At 34.6% G+C, this 24,809-nt stretch overlaps 1 protein-coding gene across 2 annotated transcripts in view; it reads right to left on the minus strand.

The window, feature by feature from the left end:
• LOC123875434 (thrombospondin type-1 domain-containing protein 4-like) overlaps positions 1-24,809 on the minus strand; it is a 180,069-nt gene that overhangs the window by 79,287 nt on the left and 75,973 nt on the right. For both annotated transcript variants that reach the window (XM_045921254.1, XM_045921253.1), the window contains exons 3-4: positions 9,509-9,572; positions 7,026-7,165 (exon numbers count right to left, since the gene is read on the minus strand). In XM_045921254.1, the coding sequence (XP_045777210.1) occupies positions 7,026-7,165; positions 9,509-9,572 (204 nt within the window). The remainder of the gene's footprint in view (positions 1-7,025; positions 7,166-9,508; positions 9,573-24,809) is intronic.

Consider the following 24,809-nt stretch of genomic DNA (forward strand, 5'->3'; position numbering starts at 1 on the left):
ATTTTATACATAATTAATTATTTAGCACTTTAATAAAACACTTGAGTAGGTATATACGACAAACAAAAATAATTTTGATGAAAGCTGAGAAATATCACATCAAAATTTCGCACAGTTGGTCTTATTACTAGAGATCTAGGTATGTAGTATTAGGTAGTCGAATACTTTGTACTAGTTAACTTACCCAACTTTGCAGGGATAACTTTAAATATTAAATTTTGAAACAGACATAATAAGTATTATGGGATGCACAATATATTTTTTTGTAAATATAGGTATTTTAAATATGGAACAGGGAAATGCGGGCGCGATATCCAGACATACGTAAAGCTCGAATTTTCCGGTTACGTAGTTTCTGAATTTATTTAAAAAATCAGAAATTATTTTAAACACAAAGTTTACAATGAGTACGAATAGTAGTATCTTTACAAACTCAAAAAGTTCTTTGACAATTCAAAACTTATCTTAACAGTCAATTCTTTCGTATGTGTAAATGCATATGTGTAAATGCATAGTTTTAGCTTGTGTAAGCCAAACTCAGCATAAAAAAACATCTCATCAAATTTATTACCACACTACGTTACCTTGTTAACACGGCATTCGAACATAGATTAAAACGATACGAACTGACTCAGCGCAATCTCTAATGATCCCACACGTTCACATACAAAAATTCGAAAACCGGTGCAAACAAAAAGATAACAATCGAACATTAGCGAAAGGGTTATAAATTATTGTAGGCGTCAATCAAACGCTATGTCCATAAATAGTTGTGCGTTGTATCTTCAGATACGAAACTTCGAAAGCCTGTTCCGTGTTTCGTTGAATTACCTTAATTTGGTATGTTGGACGTAAAAAGGGCGCTCAGGGTCACATGTGAAGCCTTTGACTTGCAATGATTGGTTCTGATGGCGAAACGACTTTAATGAATGCTTCCCAGATTAATGTAGGCAGAGAGCTGTCTAAATTACTAGAGCGTGCAGTGTCTCAGAATGGCCTCACCTGAAGTAGGTAGGTATATTTAGTGTAGGGTTCCCTTCAGCACGATGGAACCACCCTAAAGCTCGATAGCTCAACGGTTGAGGAGCGGACTAAATTCCGAAAGGTTGGCGGTTCAAACCCCACCTGTTGCACTATTGTCGTACCCACTCCTGGCACAAGCTTTACGCTTAATTGGAGGGGAAAGGGTCATGATAAGCATGGCTAATATTCTTTAAAAAAAACGACGTAAAGTTGCTAGATGAGGAAGATTGAGAATCAAGTGCGATGGCGCTCATTAGGAAGACCTACATCCAATAATGGATGTCAACAAGCTGATGATGATGGTGATTAGTACTTACTATGGGTACTAGCGACCGTGCACGGCTTCATTTCAATAAAAATAATGGAAAATCCAGCCTTATTCCTTGTTTTCATTATAAACTAGCTGATACCCGCGACTTCGTTCGCGTGGATGTAGGTTTTTTTAAAATTCCCGTGGGAACTCTTTGATTTTCCGGGATAAAAAGTAGCCTATGTGCTAATCCAGGGTATATTCTATCTCCATTCTAAATTTCAGTCCAATCCGTCCAGTAGTTTTTGCGTGAAGGAGTAACAAACATACACACACACACACACACACACACACACACACACACACACACACACACACACACACACACACACACACACACACACACATACAAACATTCTCCTTTATAATATTATAGTGTGATTCAAATTCAAATTCAAATTATTTTTATTCAATTAAACTTTTACAAGTGCTTTTGAATCGTCAAAATAATCTACCACTGGTTCGGAATGCTGTTCCTACCGAGAAGAACCAGCAAGAAACTCGGCGGTTGCTCTTTTCAAATGTACAATTTACAATAATATATATAAAATTAATAATATAAAGGATACTTATGGTTTGGGCTGGGCATTCGTGAGTCAGAGATTTGCTCTATATGATACTTAGTAATTTTTTTTATGTTCAAGTATGAGCTTTGTGCCTTCCGTAAGAAATAACATATCTCTCGATTTTGTACAAAATAGGGAACTGTAAATGATAGGCAAAGCGATTTGAGATTAAACAATGGAAGCTATGTAGCTTTCTACTATAAAATTTTATGCTTTATGACAAGTTTGCCTTTGATTACAATGACTGATCATAAATGATGAGTCTATACGCTTGTTTGCAACTTTTTATCTAGAAAAGGCTGGTTTAGGCAATTATCGTTGATCAACTCTGATCAACCACCACAATAGTTGATTAAATACAATCGTGATTAACTTTAAGCACGATATAAATCATGGTATTAAGTTAATCGTATTTTTCATCACCTGTTTTTCTGTCTATGATTTTCTGCCTTTTATGTTTTTGGCAGAATAGTAAATAGGATCTTACTCTTTAGAGCTTTAGATGTTAGTTTATTTTTACTTTTACTGTATGGAAGCAATGCCAAAAACGCAATATTCTACGCTCTTTCAGTTCTCGTAGGGAGTAATATTTATGTAGGTACTTCCTTGTTTTAAATTTCTGAATTAACTTCGACTTTTGATTGAAAATAATCAATTTCAGATCTTATCTATACTAATATTATAAAGAGGAAACCTTTGTATTTTTGTATTTTTGTATGTTTGTATTGAATAAGCTCAAAAACTACTGGACCGATTTCAAAATTTCTTTTACCATTACTTAGAGGGATTCTTCCGAATCCGTATAGGCTATATTTTATCCCGGAAAATAGATAGGATTTTTCGTGGTACCCGTGCGAAGCCGGGGCGGGTCGCTAGTACCTAATATGAAGGCAAACTAGGAATTAGCCTCAGTAGCTCAACAGTTAAGGACTGAATTCCGAAAGGTCAGTTTTGCCTTTTGCTTTATTGTCGTACAAGGCACAAGCTTTACGCTTAGTTAGAGGGGAAAGAGGAATATTAAAAATATATCTTAGATGTCTTGTATTAATTTGTTCTGTGAAGCAGACTAACTCCACTAGACTCTACGTTGTCAAAACCAGAACGAACTACATGCTAATCCAATAAGCATTATCCTCACGTCATTTCAATGTGCGCGTAGTACGCATTTAAATAACTTGATTATTTTAATTTATCACAGACTAAGACAGCTCTAAATAGGTACTTTAAAGTGTCTAACGACCTAGTGAATAGGTGAGGTTGACCATACAATATGTACATACCTAAATAGGTAACAATCTAAACAGATACATGGACGATCAAATGTTAAGAGGGCCAAGCGGCAAGAGCCGCAAGGATTTTCAATACCTACTGAAAATGCGTTTCATATCAGAGCAAGATTCGACTGCATCGGGCGCATCGTGGCGCGAGAAACGAGTGGTGAGAGAAACGGTTTGCACTGATTGCGGTCGGGCTGCTGCTAATCTTGTGTCAGTTTATGATTCAAAACTGGTGATAGCCTAATGATTAACACTTCGGTTTCCTATCTGAGGATTCCAGGGTCCAATCATGGGCCTGTAACTTTTCGGAGTTATGTCCGTTTAAAACAATTAAATAATTACAACTTGTTTTAACAGTGAAGAAAAATGTCGTGAGAAAATCTGCATGATTGAAGAAGAACTCTCTTCTTCTTAATGTTCTCAAACAGGATTGTCAAGTCTGCCAATCCTTACTTGGCCAGCCTGGTAGCCTTTTCATTTTGGGAGGAGACCCGAGCCCAGAAATGGGCTTCCGATAGGTTGAAATGATGACGATGTGTACAGCACGCATTATAGAATAGGTATATTTAACCAGCCAATCAAGTATTTAGCAAGTTCAAAAAATATTACCACTTAATAAAAACGGACGTCCAATAAAACTTCCGTGGACATTCGAGTTGTCGACAAAAAATATATCGTACGCACTAAATTGTAAATTAGTTGATATTTATTTTTTCAATAGAGAAAGGATGTAGCTGGTAAATTATGATATCTCGAACACAAAGGCGGGCCGTCGTTCCTCATACTGTGTTCAGTTTGATTGCCCCTACTACGATATGTCGATTTATGTTTTCTTATCTTATCTTGTACAAGATAAGTTTCGTAATTTAAAACGTAATAATTTTTATCGATTTACGACATCATTCAGAATTCTAAGGTGTTATTTAGAAAAAAATAGGTAGATTTCTTGAAATCTACCTATTTTTTTCTATTTTTTTCTATTTTTTTACTTATTTAGAAAAAAATAGGTAGATTTCAAGAAATCTACCTATTTTTTTCTAAATCTGACAGTTATTATTGTTCTGAGAATCGGAAATATCATGAAAAAATATTTATTAAAGAACTAGCCGATGCTTACGACTTCGCCCGCGCGGATTTAGGTTTTTCAAAATCCCGTGGGAACTCTTTGATTTTCCGGGACAAAAATTACCCAGTGTGCTAACCCAGGATATTATCTATCTCCATTCCAAATTTCAACCAAATCCGTCTAGTAGTTTTTACGTGAAGGAGTAACAAACATACACACACACACACATACACACAAACTTGCGCCTTTATAATATTAGTGTGATGTAGGTTGATACAATGAGATAAAATAATCATAGAGTAAAAACTTAGTACTCTAAGAATAATTTGCATATTGAATAACAATGAGACCTTTTTACCTAAGAGATATCTTAAGTGATACAGTCTACATATTTCTAATTTTGTTAAGACAATCACTTTCTTATAAACATAAATAAGGAAATGAAATGTCAATAATAAATAGAAATGTCAATAATGCAATAATCATATTATGATGAATCTATTATAATGAACTCAAATGTTTTGTTATTGCGTAGTAGTTACTTATTTTCGTTCGAGAACCGATAGTAGCGTGAAAATAGAAGGCTCTCCCGCGGTGGGCACAGGCCCTTTGTAGATCACGCGCCGTATCATTAGATATCATTGTGATCTATGATCAATGCGCTTGCGTCTTGCGGCAGGGCTGACCAATTGAACTTTGTATCTCTTCATATGAGAGTCTCAATCAAGAATTTTGGGCGAAAATTTTACACCTTAATGTTATTTATTATTACCAGTTAAAAAAAATCTGGAAGAAAACCATCAGCACACAACTCTCTTTTTTTTTTGAATATTTGTTTCTCTTGCAAGAGGATTCGGCCCAAAATTCTAACATCAAACTATGTAAACAAGCTACTTACCTACTTACTTATAATATAGGGAAACAGTTATTAATTACTTTAGAAATTTTATAGGGACATTTACTGTATTTTAAAGGGGTCAGGGCTATTAATTATTACCTCTACAATATAAATCCCTCACTGAAGGTTAGTGGCTACTAAATTACTTAAAGATAGAAAATTATTTTTTTCTATTATGATGTAAAACATGAATGAAAATAAATAAAGAATAAAGAATAAAATAATACCTACTTCTAGCTAAGTTGTGGTGTTTTTTCATCAAAACAAAATTCAAAAATCACGCTCAAGGGCAAAATAATATTAAATGACCTGTTAATTAAAGGCCTATTAAGTATCCCAATTGACAATGGATAAAACCCGTTATCTCCAAGTTAATCTCAACACGTACCGGCCCTAATAATGAAACAATTAAGACAATAGCCCACAAACAATGAATCAACGGCAAAGAAAAAACATTTATCTTCCTCAAGCATTGACTTGTTTGTTTTCCCGTGTCAAACATGAATTTGGTTTTTAGAGGGAGTCCCGAAAAGGATATAATATTTTAATTTTATCTCCTAGTATCTGTTTTGTATGAGTGTTATAGATAGTTAATAGACTTGGTTTGGGTGTAAGGTTGTTTTTTGGATCATTACGTCATGTCAATTTCTTTTTACTCTTGCTTTTGTTTATTGAAATGTATTCAAAATACGTAATGAGTTGTTTACAAGGATGGACGAGTTTTAATGACAGCTGTTGTACCTACCTAGTTATACTAATGGAACTAAATAGTAAATAGCTTGAGGGTAAAATTGAAAATAAGAGAGTAAAGGGCAGACAAATTAATACAAATCAATCGGTAGGCCTAGGTGATGTCAAAATAGCAAACGAACAAACGGAAGAACATAAGTGGCACATAATATTATAACACGTGGCACGTATATCATACATCTGGCAAATTATTAGGTAGGAATTCTATGATATCACTATATTTGTTTAGTGGAATGGTCTTATTGAATTGTCGTTTTAACATCTCCCGGGAGTTAGGGATGTGGCCAACTCCCGGCTTATCCCATTTCGCTGCGATACATACGAGTAGATTAGATACAGAGGTTCGAGGAAGTTGTTTGGATAGAGCAATCGTACGGTAAGTGCGGGACGAAGGCCGGACTGGCCTACTCTTTACTACTACCTACTGCTACTATTTACTACTAGCTAGCTGATGCCTGCGACTTCGCTCGCGTGGATTTAAGTTTTTCAAAATCCCGCGGGAACTCTTTGATTTTCCGGGATAAAAAGTAACCTATGTGTTAATCCAGGGTATAATCTATCCATCTGCATTCCCAGCCAAATCAAGCAACAAACATACATACATACACACAAACTTTCGCCTTTATAACATTAGTGTGATTTTGAATCTTGAATGAATTTAGACGAAATCAAAGGCGTTGGACTACTGTGTCTATCATTATACTGTGCTTGTTTGTTACAGTATCAGGTATCAGCTTTGCACATACTGCAGCTCATCAATGCCCGCTTACAGGTTGCATTGTCGGTAACTCACCTAGTGGGATCTCTCGGAAGGCAGTGTCGGTAACTCACTTAGTGGGATCTCTCGGAAGGCAGTGTCGGTAACTCACCTAGTGAGATCTCTCGGAAGGCAGTGTCGGTAACTCACCTAGTGGGATCTCTCGGAAGGCAGTGTCGGTAACTCACCTAGTGGGATCTCTCGGAAGGCAGTGTCGGTAACTCACCTAGTGGGATCTCTCGGAAGGCAGTGTCGGTAACTCACCTAGTGGGATCTCTCGGAAGGCAGTGTCGGTAACTCACCTAGTGGGATCTCTCGGAAGGCAGTGTCGGTAACTCACCTAGTGGGATCTCTCGGAAGGCAGTGTCGGTAACTCACCTAGTGGGATCTCTCGGAAGGCAGTGTCGCTCCTGTACAGCGACGCCGCCGCCGCAAGTTCTGGAGCACGCGCTCCACGCACCCCACGAGCTCCACGCGTACGTCGTTACGTTCGTTCGCGTCGCTTGCGTCGTGTGTTGCTGAAATCACATACGTTTACAAATTATACTACGTGTCTAAAATAAACTATTTAAATACATCTACTAGATGCGCGTAGTCCACGTGAATTTAGGTTTTTTTTGGAAAACTTTATTGCAGACACAAACATTTGTATATCACACTAATATTATAAAGGAGAAAGTTTGTATGTGTGTGTGTGTGTGTGTGTGTATGTTTGTTACTCCTTCACGCAAAAACTACTGGACGGATTGGGCTGAAATTTAGAATGGAGATAGATTATACCCTGTTAGCACATAGGCTACTTTTTATTCCGGAAAATCAAAGAGTTTCCACGGGAATTTTAAAAACCTACATCCACGCGAACGAAGTCGCGGGTATCAGCTAGTAATATGATAAGAAGAAAACATACAAACAGAAATATATATTATACATTAGAAACTATATTAGATGGTGCAAAGGCGGGCTTATATCTCTTACAGGCAACCTTTAGGTTTTTAAAAATCCCGTGAGAACTCTTTGATTTTCCGGGATAAAAAGTAGTCTTTATCAATTTCCGGGACGCAAAAAAAGTGTGTTTGTTTATTGGTTGATGGTTTATCCTTCGCAGGGAACGCTATAATGGAGCAACGGATTGGCGAGATTTTTTGAATTAGTTCAACATCTAGAAATACATAAGCTACTTTTTATTCTAGGTGCTTTTTGGTAAGCTACTTTTCATCATCAAAATGAAAGATAACAAACAATCTTGTAACTTTCTTGAATGGAGTTTACAAAAAAACTGCTGAACAGATTTTACAGAAGCTCAAAAAACGCTATAATGTGCCTGATACTTACTTAAAATACTTTTTGACAATTACAAAGCAGTATAGGTAGACGTAGACAAAATCACGGAAAATCATGGGTCATCACTCATCACAGTAAAACATTTAATGAGCATTAATCACTTGTACTCAATAAAAATGTCCTCGTTTAAGTATCTACCTATTCTGCTCTTAATTAATAAAAAAGCAATATACATACCGAAGTCATAAAAACCTACAGTATTGATTGTCCAGGCTATTTCTATTGATTGGGCACTTATTGATGGGTCATTGACGTACGTAAAATATTCCGCTTAGCAAATCAACTAACTCACATTCGGCAATGGGAGCACTAGCATGTTGTAATGTGTTTTGGTGTTGTGTATGTTAATGTCGTAGACTTACACCCTTGATACATAAAGAAAAAAATGTGGCAAGAGTATTTAAAAAATGATGGTTTCTTGCGGCTCTGCCGGCTCTTGCACGTCTCGAAATTTGTTTATTAACCGACTTCCAAAAAAGGAGGAGGTTCTCAATTCGTCGGAATCTTTTTTATTTTTATTTATTTTTTATTTTTTATGTATGTTCCCCGATTACTCAAAGACCCCTGGACCGATTTGGAAAATTTTTTTTTTTGTTTGAAAGGGTATACTGTGCAGGTGGTCCCATATAAATTTGGTGAAGATCTGATGAATATCTTCGGAGATGGAGAACAGAACTCCTCAATGGATAAGAGCAAATTGCTCGCGATCAGTGTAATAGCTTAGTAAACAGTAGGGTTTTAACTGGGCATAGCATATTATAGTACAGTGGGGCCACTAAAAATTGTGAAATAAAAAATTTTCAAAAGAAAAATAAAACCGACTTCAAAAACCAAAAACAATAAAAAGTAGAAAATAATTTTTGTTTAGCTACACATGTAATGTACCTAGGTATGAAGTCGGGCGAGCTTCACTCTTGGATTTCTAATTTTGTTTTAATATGCTCGCTCGACTTCATACCTAGGTACATTATTCAATACAATTCGTTTATTTTCCAGATTGAGTTACAAAGTATTTTGAAGCTACAATCTGCCAAATACCAAGGATTTACATGCAGATTCAACTTGATTACTTTCCTTCAATAATAATAATACAAAAAAATACATGGACCTACCTATCTTAAAATGCAACTGCATCGTTAGTCCAGTAGCTAGTATATGGCAGCGGAACATAAATGGTCTCTGATTCGAGTTTCAGATCAGGCTAAAAAGACATTGGGCTTTTTTATAAGAAATCCTTATTAGGTACGTAACAGCTCAGAATGGGGAAATTAAAATTGGCTCGAAAAGCTCGCAATGCCTTTGGTCCTGCACCTGATCTATCTCCGATCGTGTCGGAAGGCTACCATTGGTCTATTAGAGTGTGGGAATAGCCAGTAGGTACACCTATATTTTCGTACCACTTATGTCAGTACTATAATATCTCATGAGATTGGCTGCCATGGCCGAAATTCATAGGAAAATAAATCTTCCAATGCGATCACCCTGAGTTTATAAACTAAACGTAAGTAGTAGGTACTCACTTGTAATCCAACTTCTGTGCTTGTTTGTGCGTATGTTAGTGGTTTCAGACACACAGCAATGAATCTGAAACAATAACAACAAACGTTTGTCTAAATGAGGATACTCTGTGTCATACATTATTTGTTCAGTTGGAGAAAGCTCTTGGCAAACATTGTTCGAAAGGGATTTCAAGAACTTTGAACTCACGGCTAACTATAACTCTGATATCATAAAGCGTTACATCATCCATTGCTAATAACGTTAGTGTTTGCGTAAGGGGATGTTTTCTCTTTCCCAGTTCATTTTATCAAAACTTCTAGATTTTATCTTCACTTCTTCATATCTACATGGCTTTCTTATTCTTAGGTTGAAATCTATAAAGCGCACTTTGAGTTTGCTTAGGCTTAAGTTTCACTTAAAACGAGACAGATTTATGCCCGCGATAATGCTGTCTCGTTTTTACAGTGTCTTAAGTCTGAGCAAAGTCAAAGTGCGTTCTATAGATCAGCCTAAGAGAAGACCAGTGGTCGCTATTGGGTAAAGGTGATGAAGATTATTCATTAGTGGTCAGTGACTCTGCACCTCACAATTTTCGGGGTTATGTGCCATTTCACAAACGTCACTTGCTTTTACGGTGAAAGAAATTGTAGAGAAACTTGCATGCCTGAGAGTTCCCCATAATATTCTGAAAGGTGTGTGTCTACCAATCAGCACTTGGCCTACACCCTTCTGATACTGAAAAGAAACCCGTGCTAATGGTTAATAGTGAGAGAGTAACTTGAGATGATGACGATAATGAATATTCATTATAAGTAATTTAACGCGCAAGGTCGTGGCGTATATACTAGAGACCTGTATTTTTTTTTGGACCTCTATCCAGTAGTGGACATCAGTTATCGGTTGATGAGTGGACATCAGCTATCATTTGATAATGATATGATGATTAATGATCAATGATCATAGATTAACACATTCAATAGTGTTTATTTAAACGTGTTTAGCAACAAAACGTCCGACTGCACTAATTGAATTCCGGATCGCCTCCAGAGCGTATAATGACAAGGATGTGAATTCTACCGCATTCAATCCCATCTGGACCGAATGGACCTAATTATCGCTTCCGATCTTGCTATTCCTGTGATGTCTACTCTGTCAATATGTTATAAACAGTATAGGGTTTCTTGTATTTATTTATGGCACAAGTAATTTTATTAGAGACTACCTAGACTAGTCCGCGACTTCGTCCGCGTGGATTTAAGCTTTTAAACATCCCATGTCACTCTTCAGGTTTTTAACTATACCTACTCATGCAATGTGTAATTTTCAATAGTGATTGAAGGACAAATCGTCACACCTCAATACCCATTTATTGTAAATACACAAACACATTTGTGTATTTACAATAAATGGGTATTGAGGTAGTGATTCCGTTTTCTAACCCCCGACCCAAAAAGAGGGGTGTTATAAGTTTGACGTGTGTATCTGTGTATCTGTCTGTGGCATCGTAGCACCTAAACTAATGAACCGATTTTAATTTAGTTTTTTTGTTTGAAAGGTGGCTTGATCGCAAGTGTTCTTAGCTATAATTAATCCAAGAAAATCGGTTCATCCGTTTGACAGTTATCAGCTCTTTTCTAGTTACTTTAACCTTCACTTGTCCGGGGGTGTTATAAATTTTTAATTTACACTTGTTTATAACTATCATGCGAGTTCAATAAACTCTTTTCATTCCTAGGTAACCGTCCTTTCGCTGTGAGTGGTTCTGGGTTCGATTCACGGCTGCAATATGGGTAATTTCTTTTGATTGCAGGTTTGGGGATATTTACCACACTATCAGCGAAACCATGCCAGCAAATTTACTTTCTTTATGCAGTTTTATGTATATTATGTTTTTCAATCCCGTATCAAAAACATCGCAACTACAATATCTTTAGGTATACCTAAACAAGACGTGTAAGCACCTAGTATTTTGTTTAATATTTTCAATCATAAGATACTTGCTCATACTCTGCTTCTGTTGAAAAGCAGGCGATTAATTTACCTTTTTAGGTGCCTCGGCAGGTCCCTTGTTTAAAGGACTATATCAATACATCTATCAATTAATAAATAACCAAATATTAACTACATATTCCAGTCATCTACAGCACGATAGACAGATAAAAACAATTTACCTCTCAGAAAAAGGTGTTCTTATTAACATAACATAATGATTCATTCCTTGGCTTCTGTCAATCAAACTAAGTTCGTATTACGTTTCAGGAGATGAATTTCAAGAGAGATAAGCAATTAACTAAATTTAGCTGCCATAAGGAAACCGTTATGTGACTTAAGCCAACGCATATGGTAATTGTAACTCCTTGTCGATCATACGAATCAGGAATTAATAAGTTTGGCTCAAGATAAATGAAGGTGCCTTTTTTACAGAGATCCTTAAAGTAAGGGAACTTAAGTAAGAACCATTATGAAAATTCAATCCCTTTATACTTAACTCGAGGATGCCCGCGACTTCGTCCACGTGGATTTAGGTTTTTAAAAAATTCCGTGGGAACTGTTTGATTTTCCGGGATAAAAATAGACTATGGCAATTACAGGGACGCAAGCTACCTCGCTACCAAACGTACAAATCGGTTAAATGGATGGGTTTTTGGGAATCCCGTGGGAACTCTTTGATTTTCCAGGATAAAAATAGCCTATCTCCTTTCGTCCGTATATAAGCTAACCCTGTACCAAATTTTGTCAGAATCGGTTAAACTGTTGGGACGTGAAAAGGTAGCAGACAGACAGACAGACACACTTTTGCATTTATAATATTAAGTATGGATTATTAGGTAAGTATAGAACCATAATATGCTCGACTGTTGTCTATGTATCTATGATGCGGAAGGTTGAGACGGCATGTACTCGTATAGTGAGAAGATTTTTCACACCAGAGCATTCGTGATTATCAGTCGATTAATCAGAACAGGGTCCGTCCTAAAGTGGATTCAGTTATATTTCAAACAGATTCTTATTTAATTTTTTTGAAGAACCTTCAAAGTAAAAAAAAATACTAGATATATTAAAATAAATGAGAAAAAATAATGTTGCTGACAAAACTCAGCGAAACAATCTAAATTAAATTCTGACTCACTGACCGAATCTCAACGCCAAGCCCAAACCCTTAGACCTAAAAAGTTGAAAATTTGCATAGAGGTTTCCCTATAATGTGGGCAAGGAATAATACTGGATTTTTCTAAATTCCCAGGAAAGTAAAGCGGTGGGCGCTGACTAAATTTAAAAAAAGATAGACCCTTTAAGTGGCTCTAGTAACTAGTTACATGATTCAAAATACAGCAAAAGAAGATGAAACAAAAAGAAAAAATTGGTGGAATATGATGAAAAGATAGGTATATAATTAAACCAAAGGCAAGTCTACAAAAGAAAGTGGAAAAGCTGTAGTACAAAAGACACAAATTAATGCGGAAAAAGCTACAGTCGGGTCGTTAGAGCAAAGAATATTGATGATTAGCAACAAAGGGCTAATCCGTGTCACATGTTTATTGCATCGATTATAATTTCCGTCACACTCATGCGTGTTCTTTATGCCGCCGATAGCTGGCGCCATGCATACCAATTTAGTGATAAGATCTAAGGGCCAGGCGTTTACTACTAAGACCTACCTATGTAGGATATAGGTATAGTGTGGACGTTTTGAGATTCATTCGCCATTATAGCTGTATCTGACAAATGTACGGTTCCCTTTAAAATAAGGGCAAACGTACTACATGACAGTTGGCACATAGAACTAAAATGGAAAGTAAGATCTCAAAATGTATGCATTATACATTTATACCTAGATTTTGCTGACGCTCTCTCAGAACATAAACTAATAGACAAATAAGTGCAATTGTCGCGCGAAAATATAAGCTCAACAAGGTGTTTGTCATTTAATTGGTTCATTTATACTTTATCATAATGTAAATAAGACTAGCGCCCGCGTGAATTTTGGTTTTTCGAAATCCCGTGGGAACCCTTTGATTTTCTGGGATAAAAAGTAGCCTATGTGCTAATTCAGGATATTATCTATCTCCATTTCAGCCAAATCTGTCCGATAGTTTTTGCGTGAAGGAGTAACAAACATACACACATACACACAAACTTTCGCCTTAGTTATAACTAGCTGATACCCGCGACTTCGTTCGCGTGGATGTAGTTTTTTTAAATTCCCGTGGGAACTCTTTAATTTTCCGGGATAAAAAGTAGCCTATGTGCTAATCCAGGGTATAATCTATCTACATTCTAAATTTCAGCTCAATCCGTCCAGTAGTTTTTGCGTGAAGGAGTAACAAACATACACACACACACACACACATACACACACACACATACAAACTTTCTCCTTTATAATATTAGTGTGATTATAATATTAGTGTGAAGTGTGATAAGTTTTACAATGCTATATTCAAGCGCTTATACGTACTTACCTACCTATTTTATTTTGTTACAACTGTAATAAACAAAATAAGGTCAAAGAAGTAATATATATAGTCTATGGGTCAAAGCGACACTTTTTCTATCAGATTTTGTATGTGTCTTACTACCATGTATCTTTTATTTATCAAAGGTATAGCCTTGGTACGGCATACTAAAGCTACGTGACCGTTATGAGTTCAAAGTTATAGTCCGTATTGATATTGATAATATTTGTTGATATTCTTATCGCATAGTGCTTTCTTGTACTTGAATAAGTAGACATTATGTGTTGTTTTCGATAAGTGATAACAATAGAGATCGATCACCACGCGCTGTGGTGAATACAACTATTTATTTTGAACACAGCACAGCCAGCCCAGAATAACAGGGATTTTGAACACAGTACAGCCAGCCCAGAATAACAGGGATCATTACCCGACATTTCTAAAATTATGTTGTTATGATGTTGATATGATGTTAATACCTAGATTTAAGTATTATAACTAGATTAATTTACTGTGTTACGTGTTATACTTGTCGACGATACCTATAACAGGTGTGCGGAAAAACTCCTCAAGTTTATGAATACACCTGCTTTTTAAACTCTGTGATTTTTTTTCTTAAATAAATAAAATATTAAATATTAAATGTAAAAAGAAGTAGGTAGATTAGAAGTAGACATAAAATACGTAAGTATCTAAACTGAAGACCAAAACGGCGATACTTGGTACACATTTGAGAGTCCTATCTCTTCTACTCTCGGGCGTTTTGTATTTTCTATCTTACTCATCACCGAGTCACATCACCGAATTTTATACGCTGTGTGAAAGTAACATGTCTCGGGTAGATTCTCATTGCTCGACATGGATAGAAATCAGCATATAGTTGAGAACTGCAACACTGAAGAAAATTTGTGGGCCAGACTAAGGCCAAAAATTAATTAAATTACCCCGTAAATGGAAGAAGAATATGGCGGAGGTCAATACAGTCCGAAAAGTCAACCTTGTCTTCAAGTGTTAGGTTAAGAATATATTTTATTTTAGTGACTACATAAATACTATGTTAAACTTTTGAAAAATATAGCTAAGTACTTAGAATTCTGATATCACGCTACCATTAATAAATAAAGAATTAATTTAATTCTGCAACGCAAACACATTCATACTTATTCATTATAATATTTTATGCAAATGCATGGACAACGGCAATATTCATTCATCCTTCCGCCTTTGAAATACAATATTAGCATTAATAATATTAATTATTACTAATACGTAATGCTTACTTTATAATAATTATACATAATTTACTTTATGCAGTTGAATGTTGAACGTGATATGGTTTGATATTTAGGAATTAGAATACCTACTAGGTTAAACTTTTAAGGAACTATTTAAACTTAGTAATTCAATAAGTACTCTTGAGATGTAGTTCTCAGACTTAATTTCCATAGGAAAATTAATATAAATATTTAGTGTTAATTCTTTCGAAATGAGCAAAGCAAGCAAATGCACTGAATTTTTGTTAATTAAAAAATATGTAAAAACAAAAACTGAGAATAAATTAACTTAGCTACTTAAATTACTCTCAACTGAACAATTACATTATCTAGCATACCTATCCAATTAACTACAATCAAAAAGATATAAAGATATTTACCTAGGGCTAGATAATACAAGTGTAAATTAAAAATTTATAACACCCCCGACAAGTGAAGGTTACAGTAATAACTAGAAAAGAGCTGATAACTTTCAAACGGCTGAACTAATTTTCTTGGATTATAGCTAAGAATATCAAGTCACCTTTCAAACAATAAAAAACTAAATTAAAATCAGTTCATTAGTTTAGGAACTACGATGCCACAGGCAGACACACGTCAAACTTATAACACCCCTCTTTTTGGGTCGGGGGTTAAAAAGTATAAGTATCCTCTATAAAAATAAAATCACTCTTTTGTTTCATTCACATTTAAATCATGTTGACATTGTAGTAATCGGGATCATGTTAACATCGACAACATTTTTCAGTTCACACTGGCTTTATAAAAATAGGGCATGTTAAGTCTTATTCACACGTAACGACATGTCGGGCTGTTAAAACGATTATTCAAACAAATAATTTAAAAAGTTTAAAAAACACGACTATAATTGCACTGCTATCTTGTGTCTGTCATATAGTGTTTTATAAATGAACAAAATATAATAATTGAAGATTTTTTCACATTTTAAAATGGCGCCATAAATCCGCTGCCACATAGAATTTTTTCAAAAAAATTAGCAAGTATCTCTCTCGGGATGATGTAAGGATTCTGACGATACCCCATACATTCAAATCTGTTTAGGCATTTAAAAGTTATGATGGGATTAAGAAACTCACATACATTCATGAACCCTAAAAACATTACCTACTCTCTTTTTTTGGGTACAAATATTGTATTGACAATAAAACTAACAGACAGACGTACGGCCACTTTGAATGCAATCTTATACAACCAAATCGACTGTATTCATTCAACCTTGACTCCTAATGACTCCTGACGACTAATATATCAATCATCTATGGTTTTTAAAATTAATGAAAAATAATAGCATTACTAACAGTAATAAAAAACACTAGGTTAATAATGCCTAGCAGATACCTAATTCGCATTGACATTGATCAATTAAATCGTGATCGGAAACGATGACGGAATTTTTCCAGTCCGCAAACATTCAAATATAGCACGGCCATGATACATTACACCGTACTATAGACATGTTACGCTCATATTAGATGGTGTATTTAATTCGTGCTTGGTGATGACGAAAACAGAAGATAGAAACGTAAAACAGTAGAAGAGATAGTGGGTGCGTATGTAGTTCATACGCACCCACTTATTGCCTACTTATATACTTCTCTTATCGTCATTGTAACACGATAAATCTTCTTCAGACTTTACGACAAATAGTACTCTGGATATTGGATACAAGAATGACGAAGACTTAAAAAGTAAAATGGATCTGTATTAGAATATGTAACAAAGTCATAAATATATGAAGATTAAAACATGAATGTCCGCGACTACCATCGTAAATCAACTCTACCATGCAAAGATTAGGGACATGTTACAAATTACTGTTGACACTTACTAAGTCTACACCAGAATTTTAAGCCTTTTTTTAAAAGCATCTGTAATATTTTGAGTGTCTCAAATACCATAAGATTTTGCATTGAGAAGACAAGCTTTTAGTGTTCTAATTTTTAAGAGCTTATTCAAATGATTAACAACTGTACGATACCAGTAGCTTAAGTGAGTTTAGGTATTCTCTTTAATTTTCCTGAATAAAAAGTAGCTGATATCCGTCTCCGGGGTATTATAAGTCACTATTTACTAAACGAATAAATCTATACAGCGGATCGGCTGTGAAAAGGTAACAGATAGATACACTTTCACATTTATGGTATTAGTATGGATTCCAATCAGCTAACTAAATTCAACTAGGTAAATTTTAATCAGTTTATTGAAACAAAATTTAACGAGAGATTTCGTAATTGGTGTTACAACACTTTCAGATAATAACAAAATAGTTCTGTTTGGAGAAACAAAAGTTGCTCGTATGTACCTATGTGCATAGTTTTACAGCACTTAAAATTTGTATAGGTATTTAATGTTTGTTATTTTAAATCAACAATACATTTTGGAACAATTGGTTTTACAAAGTTAAATCAGCCGTATCGGTGATTTATTGCTAATTTCCGTGGTCAGCATGTTCAAACACATAACCAACAATCGTATCGTCTGTTCAAATCGGCAGCTTATAAAGAATGTTTGGGCTACGTAGCACTAGGTAGTGACTCGAGAGCCAATATGTAGTTATGAAGAGGTGCTTGATTTTATGCTGAAAGTATACCTAGTGGTTTTTCTGCGTTGGCTGTTTGTGACAAACTAGACTTGTCAGTTGTTCAGCAGTGGGTTCATCATTTTTTTTAAAGTGTGACTGCCAGGTACATCGAGCTATCTTGATCATTTGCTATTGTAACATTTCAAATATGGCAATAACAGGTGCGGAGAAGTTTCAATTTTGATAAAGATCCATTCGAAGCATTTTGTCAAAAATAACAAGAAACAAGCTAGCTACCTAATAATACTCGTAAGTCCCGGAAAAATCGCCTTCCATCTTGTACATTCTTTAATTTATTTTTATATACCTACTTGTATACTTAATATTACCTAACAATGAATTTTATTACTTAACTTTTTACTAACATTTTTTTCCGGATCTCATGAGTTTACAGATCTACTACAGTTATGCTGGCAGGTTTAGTTCAGCATAGACAGACAACGCAGAAGAACCTCCAGTTTTGAACAAGCACCTCTTCAAAATTTGCTACGGGCTCTCGAGCCGAGTTGTTCGCATCACCAAGGAGTGTCAGTCATGGACGGGTGGTCTCTTGCGTCACTGGCGCTGTAATCTGACGATAAATCACAGCTTCTGGATTGGAATGAGATCACGGGCTTATGAGCCCCAATGAAAGACGGACCTGATTTGGCTCCCCGATCCGAGATTTTAACTCTTCGATTTATTGCGACGAAAACTGAATTCGATTTGTTGCTCGGTCACGAATGATTGTTATGACTGTGAGTGATGTTTGTAATTTTCTTTTTTTTTTACCCGACTGCGGCAAAGCCAAAAGGAAGGGTTATGATTTTAGCAGTCTATGCATGTATGTATGTTTGTATTCAAATTCTGTGTGTTTCACCGTAGCGCCTAAACTACTGGGCCGATTTTGATAAATGAGGTGTCAATCGACTCGTCGCAAAGGTCCGGGTGACATAAGCTTACATTTTATACGAAAAAAATTGACCTGACGGATGTTACATGAAAAAAGGTGGTGCTCTCCAAATTTTTTTTTTCTATTGTATCGAGTGGGATGTCAAATGAAAGAGGAGAAAATTCTGAGTTCATAAATATAAATGTACTACAACATAAAATATACCAAGCGACAGAAAAACAATTTTACTATAACATTTCAGCGTTTATTAAGACGATCACAGTCGGGTTTTAGTTTTCAACTTTATCTTGTATCAAGTCGTGTCTTCGTTGATGTCTCTCAATAGGACACCAGTGCAATCAATCATGCTACCAACAAAATGAATGGAAAGCGGAGGATACCTTACCTTACCGGCTGGGATCTATAAACCGCACTTAAGCTTCAGACTTAAGCTTCAGTTAAAACGAGACGGTTTTATGTCAGCATTATAGCGCTGTCTCATTTTAACAGTGTCTTAACTCTAAGCAAAGTCAAAGTGCGCTCTAATAGATATCTCAAACCTAAGTAATTTTGTAAAACTGAAATAATATTACTTATTACAGTAATATTAGTTTATTAGTTGTTTATTCATAAAGCGCCAGAATTTAATTTACTAACAGATATTTGAATATTTTTAACGTTCTAAATATGCAAAATGCGAACATTCAAAACTTACTTTAAACAGTTAGGTCAAAGATTAGTAAACTCGTAAATTGAACTGTTATTTCTTGCTCTGTATACAAATGTCTTCCTACATAACCGTTAAAGTTAACAAGGGTGAAGAAAACTATTAATAAGTGTAATGTGCTGATGATTTCTCTCACAGCAAAATATTAGGTGTGCTTCATTTTCTAGCGCTTTTCCTAACATGGTAGGCAATTAAAGGTAACAACACTTTGTCATAATTTTCTCTCATAATCTGGTGTCTTGATTGCAGTAGGTAAAGTTAGTAGATATATACAAGGTACAATTAAATAATTATGATATTAGCATAATACAGCGCTTTACTATGTAAGATGACTAGCTGTACAACCTGTTAACAAAAATCTCTATGTACTACCAAGTAAATACTAAACAAGAGTAAATTAAAAATTTATAACACCCCCGACAAGTGAAGGTTACAGTAATTAGAAAAAGCTGATAACTTTCAAACGGCTGAACCGATTTTCTTGGATTATAGCTAAGAACACTCTCGATCAAGCCCACCTTTCAAACAAAAAAAAAACTAAATTAAAATCGGTTCATTAGTTCAGGAGCTACGATGCCACAGACAGGTACATAGATACGCACGTCAAACTTATAACACCCCTCTTTTTGGGTCGGGGGTTAAAAAAGTGATCATCCATAGAATATACATATAAAATGATAAAGTGACCGACTTGACATATTATCAAGGTACCGCTCAAACCATTTTAACAGCTCAAACAGCTGGGTCTAAAATGAGAATTACTAAGAAAAGATTTTAAAACATTCTACTTGAGCAAAGCCACCAGGCAGTTACCTAGTCTCGTACATTGAGTTATTGAATAGGTACCTACTGTCTTGCATTTTTTTAGGGTTCCGTACCTCAAAAGGATCCGTACGCTAGGATCACTTCGTTATCTGTCTGTCCGTCATGTCTGTCAAGAAACCTATATGGTTTTTATGGATAATAGTTTTTAATTTATCGTGCAAAATATTGGAAAAATATTTCCATCCCGAGTACGGAACCCTAAGTGCGCGAGTCTGACTCGCACTTGGCACGTTTTTTTCGAAGTTCAAGCAATAATAAAAAAAACAGCTAGTTTATAATATTTCGGCCATAAATCTAAGTAAAAGATAAGCTAGCGCCATTTATGTATTCGTTTGTTATGGAAATAATATATTCTTGAGACTGTCTTGCTTCATTTTCTTGTCGGAAAACGTTATCGATGCGTCATATCGTAAATATTTACGCCTCAATTAGACTCGTTTGCATAATTTTACATGTAAAGTTTTATTTTTAACCCCCGACCCAAAAAGAGGGGTGTTATAAGTTTGACGTGTGTATCTGTGTATCTGTGTATCTGTCTGTGGCATCGTAGCGCCTAAACGAATGAACCGATTTTAATTTAGTTTTTTTTGTTTGAAAGGTGGCTTGATCGAGAGTGTTCTTAGCTATAATCTAAAAAAATTGGTTCAGCCGTTTAAGAGTTATCAGCTCTTTTCTAGTTTTCTTGTAGAAAAGAAGGTTAGATAACCGTTAGGTTCATAATATTATGTCAATAGACAAATGTCAAGCTGTCAAGATGGACGTTGCCTAAATACATAATTATTTATTTGAAAGATTTGAAAATGATGTTTTGGAAAACTCAAATACTTTGGATCGTCGGGGGTGTTATAAATTTTTAATTTACACTTGTATTATTTTATTTTTACATTAAAATTTATATGAAACTCTAGTTTATTCCCGAGACTTTACTAGCGTGGATTACAAGTGTTGGCAACACCTCGTTCTCACGTCCGGTGCTGGTCGTTATGCTGTGGTCATGACGTCAGCGTCCCCTCCATGGAGACTGAAAAGAGGGCGCTAGGGCGACGATGTGGCGTGGAACGACAAGCGACACTTGCTGTTTGCGCTCCGACCGGTTTACATTGCATTATACGGGTTGATTTAACTATCTGAGAGTTTAATTGTTAACATCAGAAGTGTGTAGTAACTTACGCTTTGAGGAAAAATCGGTCGAAACGCAAACGTACTTTTTCCATCTAGAGGTCTTTAAGTGCCAGGACACCGTCGGCTGCGAAGGAAACGTAATAAGGTATCTCGTAAAGATACCGAAACTGTGAGTACTTTGAGAAATTATTAAAGGTTGAGTGAATATGGTTTAATATTATTCAATCTTATGCTCAAACTTTTGTATAGTCAGGTGAGATAATTCGTTGCTAGACTCTAAGTTGAAGGTATCAGCTAAAAGTCTAGTACGATTTAATATTGCGTACAGTCTATATAAGTAGTCCGCGTGGAAATAGTGATTAGTAAACGAAATGGTCTTTTAGTTTTCAAATTTAAAGGAATTTGTTTGAAAAATGGTTAATTTTTAATTGATTTGAATTTTATTTTGGAACAAAATGTTAAATTCACGTTTGTGTCAACTTTTTTTTTAGTTTCAAGTAGTCAACTATTATAGTGGGTCAATTATTATAGTAGCATCAGTAATATATGTCCTTAGAAGATAATAATTTAAAAACGATTGAGCTAGTTATTAACATAGAAGTTTTTATAGTAAAAATATTAAACACGTGGGTAGTTCACGTGACGAACAAGTGATGGTGGTAGTGGTAAAAGTAATCAAATAGTGTCATAGGTTAGTCAAACTTCACAAGTGAAATGTTAGCTCAGATATAAGTCATGATAACCAAACCCGAACTCGTATTGTAAGTAAATCTTACATAATAATATGTGGGGTAGGGTAAATCATAAAAAGTGTATATTTTCGACACATGTCATGAGTCATTCATAGATACCGGAAGTAGTTGTTCGCGTATATCAGAATCGTTAGTAAAGGAATTTCAGTTTAAAACATTTATTTCTCAATAAAGAGCATAAATGTCCTTTTAGATATCAGGAATTAGAGCGATTTACATTTACAATGGTAGGTACTTACACACATGATATCAAATGTCATATTCTAGTACGTCGTATCTACATTGAATAATTGTGTGGGTAAGTAATAACATCCATACGTTTACAATACTAGTTTTAGGGAAGAGATATTTTCGTAATTGTTCTTTCTTTTAAAGCATAATTGGGAGTATATAATCCTGTTATTTTCTTTATAAGAATACAAGTTTGAAGCGCATACGAGTGGCTTATATTGAGAATTTTTGCATCTTCATAGAGGTAATTCTTTACTTTTTCTTTATTTGCATTTATGTTTTACATCATAAAAAAAAAAAATATTATAATATTACAACATGAAGCCCCGTAAGGGCGTTGCAAAGTACAACATAGGTAAATAATTAAAGGTAATATTACAATTCTATTAATTGCCAAACAATTACGAAATTATGAAATATGAATAACAAAAATTATGAATTAATTATATGGGAGCTTTCAAATTATGTCCTACTATAATTAATCAGTCTTAAAAAAAAGTACTTACAATCAAAAAGTGCTTTACAAAGTTATTAAAAATCTTCTTATATCGTATCATCGTATTATTGAGGTCTATTCATTCAAAAGTTCTTGCACACTGTAGTAACATTCTTGGATTAGCCATTTTTTAGTTTTGGTTAAATATTGTTTCTTTTGTTTCATCTATCATTATTATCATACTGGTTACTTAAAACAGTAAATATTTAAAAAGAGCCTTTGTTGCAGTTTTTAATAAGTACCGTACAGTTTTATCTTAGTGCTACCTACGTAAATAATTAATTAGATAGAAAATAACTTTAAATTATTACAGCAAAGATTATTTACATATGAAGTTTTAGTTCTATTTTTAATATTCTGCGTGTCCATCGACATAGGCATCCCCTAAATTTCGATATAATATTCAATATAAAATATAATAGAAAAGAATAGAATAGAATAGACAAGACCAGACTAGACTAAAAATATAATATAATGTAATAGAATAGATTATAATTCAAGTAAACTTACAAATGCTTTTGTATCGTCAAAATAATTTACCATACATTCAATATGAAGTTTGACTAAAGCGTTATTATATTAGGGCGTACTTTTGGTATGCAAGATGAATAATTTTACGTAAGGTTTCTTTTTAAAGATAAAGCTGAAGTTTTTTTTTTTGTTGATACAAGGGATTTTAAGCAGAATTGCAAAACGTTAACATTTCTTTTGATTCAATTGCGTTAAGTGAATTTATTTTTACGTTATAGTTAGGTATCTACCTATTGAGTAGGGAGTAATAACTTGCTTGGACGGAATGTAACAGAGTGATCTGATTTGGTTTATCCTCGAGAAGAGTACTGTAATAGTAGTAGACTCGTATACACCTATAGACCTCTGAAAGCATTTTAGCTATTTTTTTAGTCCATCCAAACAGAAAATCGTTTTGTATACATACACAAGTCAATTAGGTTGAACTAGTACGAAGGTAAAAGGATTGTACATTATATTTTAATAAAATAGACACAAACAGACTAGTATCGATGAAAGTAATATTTCTCTTCAGAGTTAGAACTATTGCCTGTATTGTCTGTTCACTTCAAAAGTTTCGTTGTATTTGTTAGGTACCTGCTTCAGAAACAAATAATAATTATTAATTATGGATTGTAGTGTGTATAATATGATAATGAAGCTTTATTTAGTTTGTAAAGTTATAGTACGTCATTAATAATGCAAATTGGAATAATATTGATATAAGTTGGTAGTTAATAATATTACAAATTATTAAGTACATACATTATAGTGGTATCTTGTGTGGACTCTTTTGGGTAAAAGCTGTCACATTTGCCTTGAGCAAAGAAACATTCTAGTCCAGATAGCTAAGTGGGTATTATTAATTTGGAAAATTCTCATTTAAAAGATTACAATAAGACCCTCTTATTACAAATACAACATTTTTATGCTCTCAGCTGCAATTCTGTGCTATAATCAGGACAGGCCGAAAATAATAAAGGCCGAAATTATTATTATTATTGTTTGATATTAGAGTAATTCATGAATTAAAATAGTTTGTGGGTTATAAGATTATATTTGGTGAATGGTGACCAACCATCGTAATTAAAAATGCAGTGAACTAGTGAAATCATTAATATAACGGCAGTTAAGATATTGATTAGTTTAAAAAGTGATAATAATAATTATTTAAAGTTAACATTGATAGTACCAGCTTTACAATCAAATGATCTGTTTATAATAATAGAGCATTGATAGTTAAAATAAAATGGATGATAAGAGTCTTATGAGATCAAATAACTTGTATTATGAACTAGGCACCAGTGATCCCTTGCTTTGATGTGCGGTAGATAAAGATAGTGTGGTGATTGCATACGTGGATGAATAGTGTCGGGGCACTGTGTGGGTACAAGATGCTATGGCATTGAGTATGTGTTAGAATTTAGTAAAGATTTAGTAAAGAGGTATGATCT

The sequence above is a fragment of the Maniola jurtina genome, chromosome 20 (assembly GCF_905333055.1).
Source record: "Maniola jurtina chromosome 20, ilManJurt1.1, whole genome shotgun sequence".
Lineage (NCBI taxonomy): Eukaryota > Metazoa > Arthropoda > Insecta > Lepidoptera > Nymphalidae > Maniola > Maniola jurtina.